At 46.8% G+C, this 19352-nt stretch overlaps 1 protein-coding gene across 1 annotated transcript; it reads left to right on the top strand.

Moving 5' to 3' along the window:
- The first annotated feature begins 1609 nt into the window (after positions 1 to 1609).
- On the top strand, positions 1610 to 7689 carry LOC128718243 (adenomatous polyposis coli protein-like). The gene is made up of 4 exons (XM_053811923.1): positions 1610 to 5475; positions 5553 to 5710; positions 5818 to 7049; positions 7114 to 7689. Exons 1-4 carry the CDS (start codon positions 1610 to 1612, stop codon positions 7687 to 7689), a joined length of 5832 nt encoding a protein of 1943 aa, XP_053667898.1.
- Positions 7690 to 19352: the final 11663 nt, after the last annotated feature.

The following is a 19352-nucleotide window of genomic DNA, read 5'->3' as shown; positions in this document are numbered from 1 at the left end:
GAAGTCTTGCTTTAATCTTTACTAACCACGGTTACGGAGGCAACGGTTATTTCGAACCTATTTACAGCGTTTTCGATCAGAACATAATGATAAACAAAGATTAACGTACGTGGTTCTACATCTACGGCAGATAGCGCTGCTTACGAGCTGTTATTCTTTTCTCTAGCTTTCCTTCAGTCATACTGGCAGGTCGTCTTCTAATCTCGCTTCTCGATAAGAACAGGCGCGCCATCCCCAATTGTAAGATTAATCAATGATTGATATTAATCCACTATTGAGTAATTCTCGATTAGATCTTAAAACATGTCTATAGAGTGTTAATTTTGTTAAATTGGCAGATATACAAGAATAAAAACCTTATCGTGTTCTCGTCTAAATAGCCGGTTTTTTTAGGCATTGAGCCTTTTTGAGATCCTTGAAACACAATATTTTCCTTATTACAAAGTTCGAGTTTTGATTGTGTACAATTTTAACTGGCTTGAGTACAAATATTCTCCACGTATCTTTTGAATCCCATGTGACCATAAACGCACAATTTTATATTCGTCAAGCACATATTATACTGCAAAGAATTCAAAGCAATTCATATAAATTATTTAAACATTCTGCGCCATTCAGTATGATAGCTTTTGAAAACTGGCTTTAACTAATTAATGTAACTCTTGCAGTATCGTGTTGAATAAATGTGGCTTGTAAAAAAATGTTTACAATATTTGAAAACACAATCATAAAATTGTACTAAAATGTACGAAAAGCGAAAGAGAGAAATTGACTGAGAAGAGATACACACCCTAGACAATGCAGTACAAAGCGTGGCGTTATAAACGCATGCTGTTACGCTGTCACCCAAACGCTTTGGAATGAACGGCGCAGCAAATAAAAAATCGATATTCTGCTCTCTTTCCACACATAAACGAAACGGGTGAGTTTATTCTAAACGGCTGAAATAGTTATTGCTTTTGGCTAGGGCAGTGAAAAAGTTAGGACGTGCAGAATGTTTCCATTGATTGTGATCAAAAGCGCTTAACAATTGGTCTTGTTTTGCTACGACCGTATGTTGGGAAAAGAAACCGACAATTGGCAATCGGAATGGTGCACTAAAGCATTGTGTTTTATTTGTAATCTGGTTCCTTTTTAGGGTTGGTGTAAGTTTTGCGAGGACGAGCAGAACGCAAGGCAAGGAAAGCCCTTGAACACCCTTTGAGAAACAAGAATAACTAATGTAGAAACACCGATTGAACACCGTTTCGGAATGTGTTGAAAAAAATCAAACAGCAAATCGTTGAATTGTGTGTGTGTGCATGTTTTTTTCCAGTGTTAGTATTCAAATACGACCAAACAATAGGCTTTCACAAATGTCCGGTGTGGTAAAGCGATGGCGGTTAGCACGTACCTGGTGTGTTGTGGATGTGGTTGCAGTAAGTTCCATCGTCATCCTTTGTTAGCGATGGCCAGCAGGAATATTGCTATGCAGAAGGGTGATGAATATTTCCACAGTGTAATTTTAAGCACGGACAATTCATTCATTAAAGTAGCGCACAGCTAAGAGCAATAGGAACTGTGTACAACCCCCAACCCAGTGTGGTGCGGGCGTGTGCGGGTGTGTGTGATGCCGAAACCATCGGAGGAAAGTTACGGCTCGCTCGGCAAGCCGGATTCATCTCTGGACGATGATTTCGAGCTAGACGAGCTGGCCGTATCGCGGAAGCCACATTTTCTGGACTATGACAACAAATCACCGGCGGAGCTGGTCGAGCAGCACCATTGTTGGAATGGAGCCGAAAAGGAAGAGGAGACGGAGGTCGGGGAAGAGAAGAAGCAAGAAGTGGATGTACCGCTCGGCACGGTGATGTGTGAACATTCGTTCCTTTACCAACGTGCACCGGTGGCACCAGAAGGAACGGCCACCATACCGATCATGAATGTATCGTACGATATAACTACAGCAACGGTGACCACACTGAACATCCTGCCGGCCAAGAAGCAGGGAGCAGTAGTAAACGGTACACGAGGTGGTGGAGGTGGCACGTGGCCACTAAAAGAACGTCCCGTAACAATGTCACCACGACGGCAACAGCAACAAGAGCAACAACCCCAGCAGCAACATCATTCGTTAAATCGTGGCGAATTGGGTGAAGTTGGTCCGAAGATGGAATGTGTCTACTCATTACTGTCCATGCTCGGGTCGACGAACGTGCTCGAGATGTCCTGCAAGTTTCTAGAGTTGTCACGTAATGAGGAAAAGTGTTCCGCACTGCGCCGTTCGGGCTGTGTCCCACTGCTGGTGCACATCATACACAACGAACCAAACGAGGTGGCACGCCGGAACGCACGTCACGCACTGGTGAATGTGGTTCGATGCAATGTGGACGAAGGATCTGCTCGCCGCGAGCTGAAAGTGCTCCGACTGATCGATCAGCTGATCGACTATACTGACATGCTGAAAGAGCAAACGCGCGAAAACGGTCGGCCGGAAGCGGAAGATACGGTACTGCTCGATAAAGAACCGCCAGTTGGAAGCGGATCAACGACGGCACCGGATCCGGAACGTCATCCGATACAGGCGATCGGGACGCTCGCTAAAATAAGTTACGACGAGGAGCACCGGCACGCCATGTGTCAGTTCGGTGCGCTGCAAACGATCGCTTCCCTCATCCAGCTGGACCATCATGCGCACGGTAACGCGACACCCGATGCGCTGAAATGTGTCGAGTTGCGCCGGTACGCCAGCATGGTACTGACCAACCTTACGTTCGGGCAGGGCAACAATAAGGCACTGTTGTGTTCGAACCGTGAGTTTATGCGGGCGCTCGTGTCGCAGCTTAGCTGCACCGAGCTGGTACAGGTGACCGCATCCGTGCTGCGCAATCTGTCCTGGCGCGCGGACGCAATCACCAAGCAGACGTTGGTCGAGATCGAAACGGTAACGTTGCTGATGGAGGCGGCCATGCGCTGCACGGTAGAGAACACGCTCAAATCGATCTTGTCCGCACTCTGGAACTTGTCGAATCATTGCGCACAGAATCGGGCGAAAGTTTGTGAGGTAACCGGTGCGCTTGAGTTTCTGATCGATCTGCTGACGTATGAAGCGCCGAGCAAGACGTGGAGCATTGTGGAGAACGCGGGCGGCATATTGCGCAACGTCTCTAGTCATATCGCACAGTGCGAACAGTTTCGGCAAGTACTGCGGGAGAAGCAATGTCTGAAGCTGCTGCTCGATCAGCTCAAGTCGCCCAGTTTGACGGTGGTGAGCAATGCGTGCGGCACGCTTGGCAACCTGTCCAGCGAGAACGATGACGATCAGCGATTCCTTCGAGAGCACGGTGCAATACCGATGCTGCGTTCGCTCATCTACAGCAAGCACAACATTATTTCGAACGGATCCCGGCTGGCGTTGAAGAATCTTCAGCAGCAGCATCGTCCACCGGTAGCACCCGTCACGAACCTCCACGAGACGCACCCGGATACACCAGGGTGGAACGGGAAGGTAGATGGTGTGATAGTCCCACCCGGCAAGGGTGGTGGTGGATTGCCGGGGTTGAATGTAAGGAAACAACGTGCCATGGAACAGGAGCTGGGTTGTGCTTTTTATCGGAAGCAAACCGACACAGGACAGGACACGGGCGGTGAGGAGGTACACACGGTAAGGGACGTTGTGTCGTCACCGGATCGCGACCCGGAGCCGGAAACGCCCATCAACTATGGTTTATCGGAGGAACGTTTGCATCAACACTCGTATGATTACCAGGAAACGGACATTGATCAGTTGACGGACTATTCGCTGAGGTACGCCGAAAATCAGTCAGACTCGGAAGAGGATGAGGAGGAAAAGGACGATGAAAGAGGGGTGGCATATCGGCGACGTGCAAGCGGAAACGGTGATCCGTCGGTTAACGTACTGATGCCGGAGGATTCGGTCAAATGTTACTACACCGAGGGTACGCCTCAGATAATCTCGAGCGCCACCTCGATGAGTGATCTGCGTGCGGTTGTGTCAGGGTCGCAGATGAAACCGGTAGAGGCGGAATCGGTTGCAACGACGGTGGTAGTCGTGGCATCCGACGAATCCATTGTTGGGGTGCCGGTGATCAAGTCAAATCCGATCCCGATCGGACGTGGACTGGCTGTTGGCGATGATATGGGCTGTAACACGCCAGATAAACCGTTCAACTACTGTGAGGAAGGCACGCCAGACTTTAGCCGCGAGGCATCGCTCAGTATAATCGATTTGTCGCACCATACGGATGAACGTAGGGCAGACGAGAAGCAACAGCACCAGCAACGTGAGCTCGATAAACACCAGCAGCAGCAACACACGAAACTACCCACCCCCACGACAGTAGTTGTCGGCGATCCGAACGGAAGCATTTCTGGTCCGGTAGGGAAATCGGTTTCGTTTCTCAATACCGGTGGTGCCGACGAAACGCCACTAATGTTTTCGCGCACCAGCTCCATGGGTTCGTTGTCAAGCGCTGAGCCGGCCTGCACCGACGACAAGAGCTCGATCGTGAGCGAATTTAGCCGGATGGCGTCGGGTGTGATGTCACCGTCCGAATTGCCCGATTCGCCAACCCAAACGATCCCACACTCACCGCATCCGCAGCCAAAGCGACCGATGCTGCCGAAGACACTACCGCCGGACGAGGATGGTGAGGGCCGTGCTACGGACGGTGAGAGTGGCTGTGGGAATGGTCGTGTCGGGGGCGATGATGGTGTTGGTGCGTTCGCGGATACGGTCAGCAAGTTTAACGTCGAGCACACGCCGGCGCAGTTTTCTTGCGCCACAAGCCTCAGCAATCTTAGCCTGGAGGAAAAGGAGGAGATAAAGCAGGAGGTGGAACAGCAACAACAGCATCAGCAACATCACCATGGGTTGGAAAATCGGATGGAGGAAAAAGATGGTGTACCATCGCAACCACCAATACTGCCCAATCCGGCGGACGTACTGCTCGGTATGATGAACGGTACGACTAACGCAACTACCACTGACGAGGGCCACGCATCCGATGTGGACTCGGATGCAGGTGGCGGTGAGGATGATGAACTGCTTGCATCGTGCATCAGTATTGGCATGAATAGTGTCGCTGCTCGCAGTGTTGCGAAACAGCACAGTTCGTTCCAAGCGGCTTCGATGCAATCGCTTAGGTATCGGGACGGTAACGATAGGGGAAACGATTCGGACGACAGCTCCAACTTGTCCGACAGCAATGACCTGCTCGAGGAGTGCATCTTAAGCGGTATGCCAAAGCCGAAACAGTCCCATCCGCTGATGCCACCGGGCGGGCCCGTGATGAAGGAGAACCCGTTCAAAATGATGCGCACGAACCATACGATGGTGGCACCGGCAAACGATGAGCTGAATCCGTTCCACATTGAGGATAGCCCGTGCAATTTCTCCACCATTTCAGCACTGTCCGAGTTGACGATGGCATCCGACACGAATGCAACCTCGATGCACGACAAATCTCTCGAAAGGTAAAAGTGTTTGTTTAGAGAAACAATCTACGTTATAGGATATTTTGACTTATCTATCCTCTCCTAATCTCAAACAGCATTGACCGTGAGCTGATTGATTCGCTGGTGAAGGATGGCTTTCCGAAGAAACGGGAGCTGGTGGTCAGTTCACCGTCGGTCGAGTCCGAAACGGACGATCATCTGCTGGACGAAGCAATTGCAGCCGGTATCACGGGTAAAGTGCAGCAGGCTCGTGGTAAGATGGTTGTTTAAACGATTCACACTCTACCATAAGAAAAACTTAGAGAATTAACCCCGTCTGAACACCAATGACGTTTATTGCTAATAATACTTTATTTTTAGGCAATGTTACCGATGGTACGAAACAACCGAAGAATGATACGTTCGAGCGTTGTGAGGCAACGACGAGCGGTGGCTGGATATCACCGCCACAGGCGCAACGAACCAATGACGATAGTCTGCCGGATGATAATGACGATTCGGAGCAGGAGGAAGACTACCAGCTGCTAGTGGAATGTATTCAGAAGGGAATGCGTCCGGTCGGTCCGGCAAAGAGTGGTGCTCCGGTGGTCACAAATTATCACGACGATGAGGAACTGTTGCCACTAACGGTGGGTGGTATGATGCAGAGACCAAACCACATCACCACCAACCCGACCAAGCAAACGTCTCATCCAAAAAACGTGCAAACTACGCCTGCGATGTCGAAGGGTGTCGGTGCCTTCGAAGTGTCGCCAGGCGTAGGAAGCAAACAAAACTGCTTACCGTCGGCCCGGTCAATCAACGGTGGCCGGCAGCGAGCCCCGGAAGCGAAACCCTCACCGGCGGCCCGTTCCCAACCGGATACGTCCGACAGCACCGACACAACCATTTACTTCAGCCTGCCGTCATCTGTGTCGACCACGTCCGACAGCACCACCGGGGTGGCACCGTCCGGCACGATCACCGGAGCAGACATGCGGCGGGACCACGAGCAAACAATGGTGGAGGAGGTGACCATGCCTTCCGCCCGCACAGTCCTGATTGGGTCTGAAAAGGATCGGAGGGTAAGTGAGACGGGTGTGGGTGATCTCTCTATCGATAGTGGTACCTGTGCGAAACACAAAAACCCGGAACGAATGCTTCGGTCGGTTGAACGGCTTACGCAGGAGCTTGTTGCGCAGGTGGAAGAACGTCACGTACGAACGGATCTGGCCGAGGGTGGCAGAATTGAGAGCGTTGCGGTGTTCGCTTCGACCGCTTTAGAGTTCAAGATAGGCGAAGTGGTGACGAACATTCAGGGTGGATCTGGTGTGGGGTTGAACGCTTACCTGCAGGATAATGCACGTGTGGAGGATCTGGAGGAAGTCAATCTAGAGTCCGAAGAACCACCATCCATTTTGTACAAGCTGTCTATGCCGTATGTGCAGCACGATGTCGCTGGGCCCGGTATCCACGATTGCTCGTCGCTCGCACCGATAGAGGAGCAACCAAATCGGGCAAAGCCTGCACGCGTGGTATCGAACCCTGGTTCGCCGAGGATTCTGAAAATGCAACGCGAGTCTACCATTACCAAGGAAATAGATGAGTGCAAGGTGAGTTCAATTCTTTACGGCCAATAGTGGTACATTAACATTGTATGATCGATTTCTTTTTAAGGGTAAACCTATTAAAGCACTAGCAGCCAAAAGCTTGAAAAAAGAGCAACAGACTACATCAATAAAACCTGTCGCGGAAGGCGTTGCAAAGTTTGTGCGCGGGCGGCAAGCTATGTCGAAGGTTGTCATTGCAACCGGTAGAAGTAACACGAAGCCATCAACGGGTAGCCCTATTCATCGGCCGACGGGGAAAACGATTTTGCCAGTGCATTCGCAACGTGGGAGCCCGAACGTGACGGGCACAATGAAAAAGCACCAACCGGAAGCAAAGGCTCTGAGGAACCAAACAATAAAACCGGCGGCCGGTATCGCACGACAGGACACGTTCGTGCTCGATAAACCGACCCTTACGGTGCATGTTCCGAAGCTCATGCCAACGGTGGGATCGACGGCGACCGACCAAGCCGGAACGGATATTAAAAGCAACACATCTGCTTCCAAAATTCCTTTAGCGAAGGGTGAAAAGATTAGCAAACCGAGCCGTATCCCGCCACCGAAGCGAACACTCGCTGGTAAGCAGTCGTCCAAGTGCGGTGTACAGAAATCCCCCCCGCTCGGTGGCGTGCAACGGAAGTAGATATGAGTTTTTCCTTTTCTTTTGCTTAACGTTGAGATCGTGTGGTGAAGGGAACCCAACCTACTTAAAGCGTGTTTAGGGTAGCAATTAAACATATACTTTACTAATGAACATTATCGTAATGCTTAATCGTTCAGCTTGTTATATGTGGTTTAATTGTACGATTGCGCCAAGATAGTTAGTCTTCGTTCGTTCCAGTTGAGATTAGATTATCCCGCAGATCACGGGTGTCCATTTATTTAAGACGTACGTCATACAACTACACAAATCGCCCAAAAAAGCGACAAAAAAGAGATTTAAATTGAATTATAACGTATTCATACTTATAGCGATACAATCTAGTCCTCCCGCCCCTAATAATTTGTTTTATTCCGGAGCCCGGGTTATTTTTCCACTCAGATACGCAGCAATTTTGCATGCGCGGTTACGCGTACACAGCTTGTTCATTGATACACAGACAACCATCATTGATGTATTATTGTCGCTTGTACTCAACGCCACAACTGTGACTATTGAATAAGAATTTATTTACATCTAAAGTTAGAGTTAGAGAAGTTAGAGAAGAAAATGGAAACTATATTATGATCATCAGGATAGATTAAGTTACCTTTACCGCTTCGCAAGTCTAATAATCTGGTAATTTAACTTATATGCGTACTTGGTAAGAAGCGTTACGGAGTACGATCAAATGTGGTAGCGTTTAGTTACATGAACTGCATCCGGTTAAAGATTGGCCCGTAAAGCCATTTACCCTAGCTTCAAATATATATATATATATATACGCTCGCCTAAAACGGGTCTATATAAATACAATTATAAATGGGATTGAAGTAAAATAAATAAACTCCACAAACCTCAACATACTCTAAATGAATTCTCTTCGTGTTTCTCTAATGTCTTTTCATTCCTCTAATGTTTTTAAACGCCTCTTCTTAAGCTTTTTGTTTTGCTCTAGGAGTCGAGTATGTTTTTGATAACAATAACTTTTACAATTTCCTTTATTAGCGGTGGGTTTTATTTTTCAACAGTTCTTCTAATTTTAATTATTCTGGTCTTTTCGAGGATTTTTTTCGACTTTTTAGAAGGTTCCATACTATTTTATCGGTGGCTAACAAAAAACAATTACATTGGTATCGTATTAGGAGGATAAGAAAAATGCAACGTGTATCTAGAAAGGATACTGATAAGTGCAAGGTAAGTTTCAATGCTTATCGACCAATATTCGCTCTCTAAAACATTCCTTATTTTTATGATTAATTCCTTTTTAGGGTAAAACCATCAAAGCACCAGCAGCTCAAAGCCGTTCAAATTCGGTGCGCAGAAATCCAAATTTGCAGAACCTGTCAGAGCAAGAAAGATAGCCTCAAGCAAGAAAGAAAGCAAACGATTTGAATGTGTCAATAGCGTGTTGATACCATCTCGCTCTACCTCACTGACAACCAAACTTGTCAAAGCAAGAAAGCATAACGATGCTTAACTTTCCAAAACCATAAGATTTATTTACGATATAAAAAAATAGCTGCGTGTCCGGTTTGAACTTGCGCAAATTATTATGATTATGGGATTGTGAACGTTGTATTTTACCATCGTAAAACCGTTCGTGTTTTTACATTGCAAACATATCTTTTGGTTTTTGGAACGAGAAAAATCGCTATGCTTTCTTTCTTGCTTTGTCAGCTTTGGTTGTCCGTTGGGCAGAGCGAGAAAGCGTTACGCTGGTGCACGCCGGATAACAACACAGCATGGAGACAACATATTCGAATATCACAGTAAGCGTTGAACGGTCGGGATGACAATTTTGTACTCAGATTGACACTTGACCATACCAGATCCAGAGATTGACCATACGGTCGGAAAAAAAGCAAGAACCGCAGCACAACTGGCGAAGGTAATTGTAGTTCATGTTGAAAATTGATTTGTCTGCCATTATCATTAAATCTGTTGCCTACAACTTTCACCAAAACCAGACGTGCAGCATCTGAAGCGTAATGGACAAACTTCTATCGTCCACTCCGAAGGAGGAAGCAGTAAACGCCGGTAAGGTTTTGCATAGGCCTATGGACGCTCATACATTAGATTAATCGGTTTTTTAACGCATTTCGCAGGGTACGCTGATTATAGCCAGGAATATCTAGAAATGGTCAGATATATTAAACGAGAAAAGGAACCAGTCAAATTTTATATCTCCACTTTTGAGTTGAGTAAACGGACGTACTGCTCCGGTTGTGCCACATGTATGGAAAGAGGTAGACAGTTGGAAACAGGGAACGAAACTATACTGGAACTCGGGTTTCAGTCGTTGGAAGGATGGGACAATATATCGTCATGGTCACTTTGCTCGCATTGCATAAACTGTGACGTGCAACGACGGTGGCCAGACGATTCAGATTCAATGGAAATACAGTCGGAATCGGATTCGGCAATTGTACCGCCACAGGAAAAGGTACCAGAACAGGAACAGGTACCAGACCAGGAACAGGTACCAGAACAGGAACAGGTACCAGGCCAGGAACACGTACCAGAACAGGACCAGGTACCAGAACAGGACCAGGTACCGCAACAGCAGGAGATACCAAAACAGGAACCGGTTGAGCGGCGTTCGGGTTGCTGCAAGCTTTGTTGCGCGGTGCTGTAGCAATTTAATATTTGTGTGCAATACATTATTTAATCGTTTCGTTCGACTTTATTCGACGTGTTTAGTTTGTTTTGTTAAGTAGTAGTACTAATGCTTTTGTTGGCTATAGCATATCTTATTGCTTTATTTGGTGTGCATAACTTGCCTGGTATTTCAGTACGTTGGCACTAATGCTCATCTGTTTTGTCAACGTGCACACTGTATCAGTTTAAATTCAGTTTCCTTTCCCAAATATTCGCACTTATCTAATTTATTTTATTGATGTAAGGTTGAATTTTGCTAATCTTTGTAAAACGGTGTTCAGATTGTTCATGTGTCTCACCGACAGACGTAAGTTATATACTTGCAATGCCAGTTATACCAACACCCTGTAAGATCCCAGTGATGGCTCTAAAGCGACCATGTTAAGTACCAGGCGCTTCCATGCAAGAAAAACTGCATGTACAAAACTCACTCGGTGGTTATGTTTAATTTATTATTTACATAAATAAGGTAACAACATCTATTCAGCCAATAAAACTTTAGTAAAAATAAGATAACAAAATGTACAAATTTACAACACAAACTGTTTGATGTTCGATGGTCAGCCGGAATTATTTAAATTTGTAAAATTAGTTTTTCGACGATGAATTTCCAAATTCAACCGGAAAGCTCATGGACACAAATGGAGGCGCACGGTTGCACAGAGCGAACGTTTCGAAACACACGTGCGGATCTTCCTACACATATATTTCCGGCCGAGAACGGGTTGCAATCTCGGTGGAACGTTATTTAAACAACAGCAGCAAGCAAAAACAAACAAACGTATGCACGGTTAAGTGTAAAGCAGCATCGACCGTACGACTCCGGACGAGAGCTCCAGAAAGCACACGGTACACAAGAAGAAGAAAACAACATCATTTAACGTTGTACAGCGCACGCTTCACGATGGAGTCCGCTTCTGTGAACTTTGCTCATAATTTATTTAAATGACCCGTTTGGCCAATGTTAATGGACGTGGAGCGCTTTTTTTTCCTCTAGTCGATTTTTATGTTTCTTCGCTTCTCGTGAAGACAAGCACACTTCTAAGGTTGTTGGATGAAATGAATGTGGAGATGTTAAAGCTGATGTCGAGCAGAGAGGAGCGCAGACAGCCGTGAGTGCCCATCAGCAGCTGCTTAATGTTTAAACAGTGACCAAGTGTAGAATGTCTTGCTTATTACACCGAACCGAGACCGGACCGGGGGCCGGGAACAGCCCCACCATGCGGACTCATCAGCAGTGCTGGCAGTCTCCAATGGTGCTGTTAATTAATGCAAACAAACCGGAAGGATGTGATAGTTAGCCCGGTGCATAAGCGACCGCCCGCGTGCAACCCATTCAATTTGTGGAACGAATAATAGCATTGCCGGTGCGCCCACCGCCAGGTCCACCGGTGGCATCGTGAAGCATCGCACTCTAATGTAATAACTGCATGCAGGAAGTTTTTAACCCCATCCCCACTGGGGGATGGTTTTTGCTAGTGGGGTGGGGCCACCGACGGCAACCGAAACCGCGCAACATTGAGGGCGGGCCGGCCGGCGGCTCAATGTCACCGTACCAGTTGTACCATAAACTTTCTAATTAAATCAATCGCGCGATGATAAATTGACATTGATTAACGGAGATTGAGCGCGTTCGGTGTATCGATCGGATGCTGGAGTGAGCGACATACCGCAGAACCGTATGCAGTGCAACACACCACAATCACGTACACTGCGGACGGATCGAAAGGAATGGGTTACGCCTTGCGTCTAGCCTTGACGCACACACGGACTGACGTGAGACGATTGTTACTCCACCGGGACCTGCGATGGGCTCCTCGGTTGGAGGCGACTTCGTTCCAGGAAGGATGGTACGCCTGGTCGGGTGGCCACTTACCCAGGATCTGCTGACGCGTAGCGCATAGAGGGTTGAATTATATATATTTTTTTAAATTTTATTTGAGGCAATAAAGTCTCACGCTGTCTCTCGTCGAACACCCGCAGTGTGTATCCTTCTATTTATATGCGTTACATCTAGCGACATGGTGTGTTGACGATGATTGGTCCCGGTTGAATGGGTTTGTATTTTTCTTTCGGTTATTGTGTTGGCAGCTGCGCACGTTCCGTTTCTCGACAGTGAAGTGGACTCACTGGTGCTGAGTTCTTGCTAATAATCCTTGTAGAAAAGGTATCTGGAATTCTATGAAAAGGCAAGTACCAAACCTCCAGAGCTTAAAGTCTCAATAGGAGCTCTATTTAACAGCGAATTTATTGAAGGAGTTCTTCAAACTGCTCCCGGCAGTCCCATCAACGACATCGCTGCATCTCTCGCGTCCTCTTTCCTGTCTGTCTAAATGTCTAAATGCCTAAAGGCTGACATCTGGTCATCGTACGAGGCACTGAGCACTTTGCATACATATTCCGAAATAAATTCCCAAAATTCTTCAGAATTAAAAAGGAATTCTTCAGTTCTGGCCAGTTCTTAGAGGAACAGAGCAATTTTCATACCTATAATGACCAAAAATCCTTCAGAGCTCAGGAATATTTCACCAGTTCAGGATAGAGATCATGTCTCAAAGGCAATTTTTCATACTTTTACGAACAAAAATCCTCCAGAATTGAGAATATTATATATAGATCTTAAGATTGTCAACAAACGTGGGCCTCAGGGGTTTCTATTGATTGAGGTCCTGCACAACTCTTTTCTAAGCCATCTGGACCAAACGAACACATAATTCTACGACAAAACCCTTACGCGTGGTAGCATGTTATCAGGATAACGCTTGAGATCAATCTATACATCACTTTTAGCTCGTGTTGCTCTGGAAGATGCAGTTTTGATAATGTCTGGCTTCGTTTCAGTGTCAATTGACCTTATTGATGGCTAATCTCTTCTACTCTGCTGATGTATTTGCAAACGTTTTGAACTTTCTTCTTCATCGGCACAACAACCTCAAGATGCTTTCCTGGACTTTATTCACCCGTAGCGAGATAGTCATTACTGAGTACGGGGGATTTCGGACCAAACAGCCCCAAAATTTGAAGTTTATTATGAGCTTTACCTTAAACCTCTTTGTTAGCATCTTTATTCTTACCTACGCCTCTTCTTTTTTATAACATCCTTGCTGGACCGTTTCTAACTCCTCTTCTTGACTGAACGATCTATTTCGTTGTGACTGCCCTGTAACAGTTTGCTCCACGTATTTACACCAGTCGGGCAGTCAGTCCTTTTGGTTCCGTATCTCGCTTGGGCTGAATTTCAAATAACCAGCATCAAAAACACCTCCGAGAGCGTAGCAGTGAAAGTTTCACAAAAGAAATGGCCAACAAATTAGACCCACATGCCAACAGTGTGCCGGTAAAAGGACCACAAGTACACGGCACAGCACCGCATTAATGAGCAGTACGCGTGCTAAACTTGCCGAGACCGATTGGTGGCAGCAGCCGTGTGCTGTGCTTGAGTGTCTCGTTAGCCGACCTCCAACCCAAAACGATCGAGAACACACATTCGGCCGGCAACGAAGTGTGCTGGTAGTTGCAAACCAAACAGTCCAAAAGTTTAGCCTAACACACCACACGCGCCACAATGTTGGCGTGCCCCAGGTACGGTGGTTGTCTTGGTCGCAAAATTTTCCGTAACCACTAAACCGGGGGCGCAAAAATCGGTTTACGAGTCAACGCATAAAAGAAGAATATTAATGTACCCTTTAAAAAAAATTCGCCACAGGTGTTTTTTGCTGCTGTTTTTGTAGACACTTCCCTTTCAAGCCGTGGGGGGAGACGTGCAATTGAGCCATAACGGTTGAGGAAACGCGTAAAACGCGTGTAAGCGACGACATGCAACACCGACGCAACCGAAACTGCAGATTGCATTCGCCACTGCAAACGGGGAACTAATTACCACCTGCTTTCGTTCTGTTTTTTTATTTTCTTGCTGTGTTCATTTGAAGCGAATTGCTCTCTTTCTTCGCGTAAGCCAACAGTTTCGGAAACGTTGGTGGTTCCGGTTGACTTCGCCAGGTGGCGCTTGATGGGGTGTGGGCCTGTGTGTGGGTACGTCTCGAAACGAAAATCCGTTTTAACAGCCAGGCGCGTGTTTGCCGCACCCAGTGCCTCATACTTAGCGACAGAATTAAGCGCCGTGTGAGCGAATCGATCATTTAGAATGTAAATTTTATGACGATAATAACCATCGGGCGCTGGTTAGTGTAACGAGATAATGGGGCACCATTAAACCGAACGCTAAGGTTGTTTTATGGCCCAATGTACACCTGGCCCGGCCCGGTGTGCGATCGTACGAGAGGTGCGAGTAACGTGGAGAGAGCGAAGGCGGCGGGCCTGTGATTTGTCTTCTGCTTGGCACAAATCCCAATGAATATGACGCTTCCTCCTCGCCAGCGCTTATGGGCTTCGGTTCTGGTGAAGATATATTTCAAATTGCGTGCTTCGTACTTGAGACATACACATGAGATGGAGCCTGCACTTTATGTGTGCTGTTCTTTTTCCTACTGATCCGATTAATTTTTAACAAGTTAGCAGGACGTATGTGTCAGTTTGATAGTGATTTATCTGAAAAATACTGCCTCTCCAAGAGACTCTTAGAAGATGAGAGATGTATCTCTTTAGATTAAAAAATATTGATGTACGTTCTTTAAGGGTTTTAAAGAGATCAAGTTTAGGTATTATGCCTCAGGTTATATGCCTCAAGTGTCTACACCTGCAATAGGGTTAGAATCATTATTGAACTCCTCCGTTCAATTCGTAATCGTAATACCTGGTATCCCTTCTCTTAGTTGGCTGAAGAACCTGTAGAATATCTAAACATTCATTGACTATTGAAATGTCGTCCAACTGAGGCTTGGATTACTCTTAGCTGAACAGTCAGTATTTGGGAAGGTCTAGTGGTTTAGACAAAACTGGTTCCAGATCCTCTCAAGACCGTTCCCTAATACACAGGACTTGGATAGATATCAATGCTCAAGAGAGTCAGAAATAAGTCTGAGATACTCACTGAGTATCTCAACATAAGTTGGAATAGGACGGTTTTTTTTGAAGGTAAGTGGAGACTTTGAAGTGTACATCTGAATGACGTCTCACATTCTTAGTATCTCAGTAAACCACGATTACCTATTGGCATAGCCAGTGCTCTAATAGATAGTGATGCATTACTTCTCAGAATGCCGCTGTTCAAGAACTTTCCATCAAGATCCCGAAAGCTGAGGTGAAGCTACTGTACTTCAGATCAGAATTCGCCAATAAAACATCAAGGTCTCTGTGGCGTAACGCTCAGATTTGGAACCAAGATATCCACGTATGTATTGGCTATTACGACGCAATATTCTGAGATCACACAGCATGTTGTTAAGCCAGTATTAGCCTACATTGTAGTTTATTTGACTTTAAAAAACCCAAGTTCAGTAAACTACTACGTCTGAGTGATTGCAAATTGTTAGCATTCGGTGAGATATTCTGTTAGCAAGGCTCTGAGATGCCGGGCTGTCAAGCCTCACTACGGCACCGATCATCAAACCGACAGAAACACAGCCGCACTCTCGGCACTTTTGGTAGGATAATCGCGATACGCTATCGTATGGTGTAGTTTGGCCTCGGCAACATGTTCACTTCGTTACGTACCGCGTGTCAGTTTGACGAGCGGTAAGATTATGATGACAACCGCAGCAACACCCGCATCGATTGCAATCGCAAACCGAACGACTAGCGACCGGTGTGTCCTTCCTTTCTAGCCGGTCCGATCAGACCTGGCGCTAAGAACCTCACACACCAGGCACGCGCGCTCGAACTGTCTGGAATGTCATCCCATACCCGCCACCGAAATAGGAATGTGATGCCGTGCCAAACGGTTTGCGATAAATAGCGCGTACCCAAACGAGCGGGAGTCGCTTGTGGCACGCGTCCACATCGTTCTTAGGGCGCGGCCACGATCGCACCCCAAAGATAGAGGTGGCCCCGGCAAAATGGCGCCGGCAGATTAGTGTTCCCACCTTGTCGATGCCTTTCCAAAACCCCGAACACTGCTTCTGCTTGGCGCCCGTTCCACGGACCTGGCGAAAACTGAAACGTTACAGGAAGGAGCGATCGATCACCGTTGTGTGACACAAACGAGATGCTTGTCACACCACTGCTGAGGGGGCTCCATTTTTCTGAAACCATCCGCATACCAGACGGGATTGGGGTGAAGCGGGGGCCACGGAAATGTTTCATGCCACTCCCGTAGATACGGGGAGAGCAGATTTTCCTTGCCGAATGGGGAAATACACACAAGATCGTGTGGTGGTTCCCTTCTCTAACCGAATAGCTTTGCTTTAAGCAGCTGCTACAAGAGTCTGGGGTCAGTGGAGTCACGCGTTAAATGTACTGCGAACTATTTTCCCCAATAACCGTGCAACATTCACCTAAGAAAAGAATTTTGACAAATAAATTTCAAGGTTCATTGTTACGAGAATCGAACTCCCACCGTTTGTAACGCATCTTCCTGCACCTTTGCACACGGTCATCCATCATATATTGCGCAACCATGCTAATAGCGATATGGTTATTAGGCCACAGCCACAAATCGACCACGTTATCAGTTAATGTGTGATCCTTCTGTACAACATATTCTTCTTATAATGACATTTGGTGCAATAACTCAAAATTCTATGTTACTTGTTATTTATTTACAGCTTAAAAACATGACTGAGCGCTTTCATCCATTTCTCATCTTTTGCACATCAAATCTGGCCTATATCCGGCAGGTATCAGCATCTTAAGGTTGTATTCTTGTTTTTTCCTTACTTCCGGCTCGTGAGTGTGAGTGTAGCATTAAAATAAAAAGGAGAAAAAAACGGAAATCTTCAACATTTTTGCAGTTGATTTTCATTCGCACTTCAAGCAGGGGACACCCGTCAGCTATATCCCATCCGTGACTCTCTGCCCGGCGTCATGTGCGTCACTGTGTCTAGTCCTTCTCCACTGACAGCTAATCAACTCCTACCAGCGTGGCGCTTAGATCTCAGCGAAGATGAAATGCGACTCTCCGCCCGAGCGATTTGTATAAGTAAATTAAACTTCGCTTAATTTTATTTCCGCCGGCGAAAATAACCCACACGCCCACACGCCGGCAAACATTCACAGGAGCGGTTGTTCTTTTTTCCCTTTTTTTTGGCTTCCCTTTTTACTTGCTTTCTTTGGAGACGCGCCACAGCTGCTGCTGTTGATTAAGGACACTTTCTTCACGGTTTGGTTGGGTTTTTGTGTGCCGAAATGTTAAGGCCCAAGTGCTGCGACATCCGGTTTCCTTCCGTCGCATGCACCGCGCGAGGGGAAAGTTTTGGCGCTCCGTGGTCCGTGGTGCTCACCTGTGCGCCAGCGCTTCGGGGTGCCGAGCGATGGAAACGTTGAGCCTCATTTAACTGCACTTCACATCGCGGAACGGGCATCGTTCGTCGGCATCGTGCCGCGGTGTGGGCATATCTCAACGAGCTAATTTAGCCGACAGTTATATCTTGATCAAGATTTCCACGGTAAGCGATCCGTTTGGGTTGTGGGTTGTGTGCCTGGTCGTAGGACGAAACCATTTCTACGGTACAGTCAAATTTCTTAACTCTCTTTGCGCACACCCGCGTTCCCTTCGCCAGCTGCTACGGTTTCAATTTTCCCGGCATGCAAATATTAGATTACATCTAGGAAAAAGTATTCGTTCCGGAAGGTTACGGGACGGAGTGCGGGTTCGTAGGTTAGAATCGGGCGGCCACGTCGAAAAGGTACAGCTCAAACCGACCAGCCCTACCCCGGGGGAGCTAACGATGAGTTTTATTTAAACTTTTCATCTTCTCCTCATGCTCCATTATTGTTTATTGTACCGTTTGCCTTCGCTTGCCCCTGACTGGATCATCCCCGGGATGGTACGGCGAACCGTACTAGCGACCTGCATGTATGTACAAGGGTTTACCGTGCTTTTCACCCACGCAGACCGGGTGTATGTGGCTTCTGATATGCGAAAACATTTTTCTTAATTAAAACGACGAATGGGTCTTCTTTGGGATGTGTTTCGCGCGGACAAAATGCCGTACCGCTGGTAATGATGATGCGTTTTGCTTCCACCCCTGCCCGTAGGTACACGGGTGAAGAAGTGTTTCATGCCTTCTTTCAATCTCTTGCTGCTTGGACGGGCCACTTAAATGCATTGCATTCACGAGTGGGAAGAATAGCGGCATAGCACAAATAAGCTAACCTTTCGAGGACCTTTTTAGGGCTGTCGTCTAATTCTGCGATGTCGTCTAGCGTGATGAGTTGGCTGGTGGAGGTTTGCAACCTTTTCAGCGTATGGTTGTGAAGGTGCAAGATGTCCATTTCGTTGCGGGTGCTGCATGATGCTGACTGTTCGACAGAGGGTAATTGTCAAATTAATGGCAAATTGTTGAGACTTCATGTGGAGTTGAGTTGATATGTGGGAGATCCTCAGCAAGAAGGGGTTAGCACATTTGATCGACTTATTAAGGACAGTTTTAGAAGAAATTCTGGAAATTTTTGAAGAATTCTGGTATTCTCAAAGAGCTTAGTTTTTAGATTTGCACGTAAAAGTTTCATGAATGTTCTATACTTCTAGGATAAATCGCATCCACCTTTAGAAAGTTAAGCATAAAAAGAAAACCAAATATAAAAAAGCTTGAAAACTTTGTACCGGTCAAATTTTGGCTGCACGCGCAACAGTAGAAAATGTGCAAACAGATGAAACCGATTCAAATGCTACGCAAATTCGCTTTGTTGTGGTGGCTGCGCGTAATTGTGTTGGGGAGCGTTTGTATCGTGCACGCTAATCGATTTCGGCTCGGAAGAAGATTGGCCAGAAAACCTTCACCAACAAAAAAAAAAACGCGACCCACCCCCCGAAACGTACCCCCTTTTCCTTCGTTGCGCGGAAAAATTGTGGTGATGGGGAACGTTGTCTCGGTGGGTCGATGGCCGCGAAATTGCAGACCTTCGTAACGCGACCAACACAAAGAACGCCCGCCCCGGTTCGGCGG

This window comes from Anopheles marshallii, chromosome X, assembly GCF_943734725.1.
Source record: "Anopheles marshallii chromosome X, idAnoMarsDA_429_01, whole genome shotgun sequence".
Lineage (NCBI taxonomy): Eukaryota > Metazoa > Arthropoda > Insecta > Diptera > Culicidae > Anopheles > Anopheles marshallii.
This window is presented reverse-complemented; position numbering and strand designations above follow the sequence as displayed.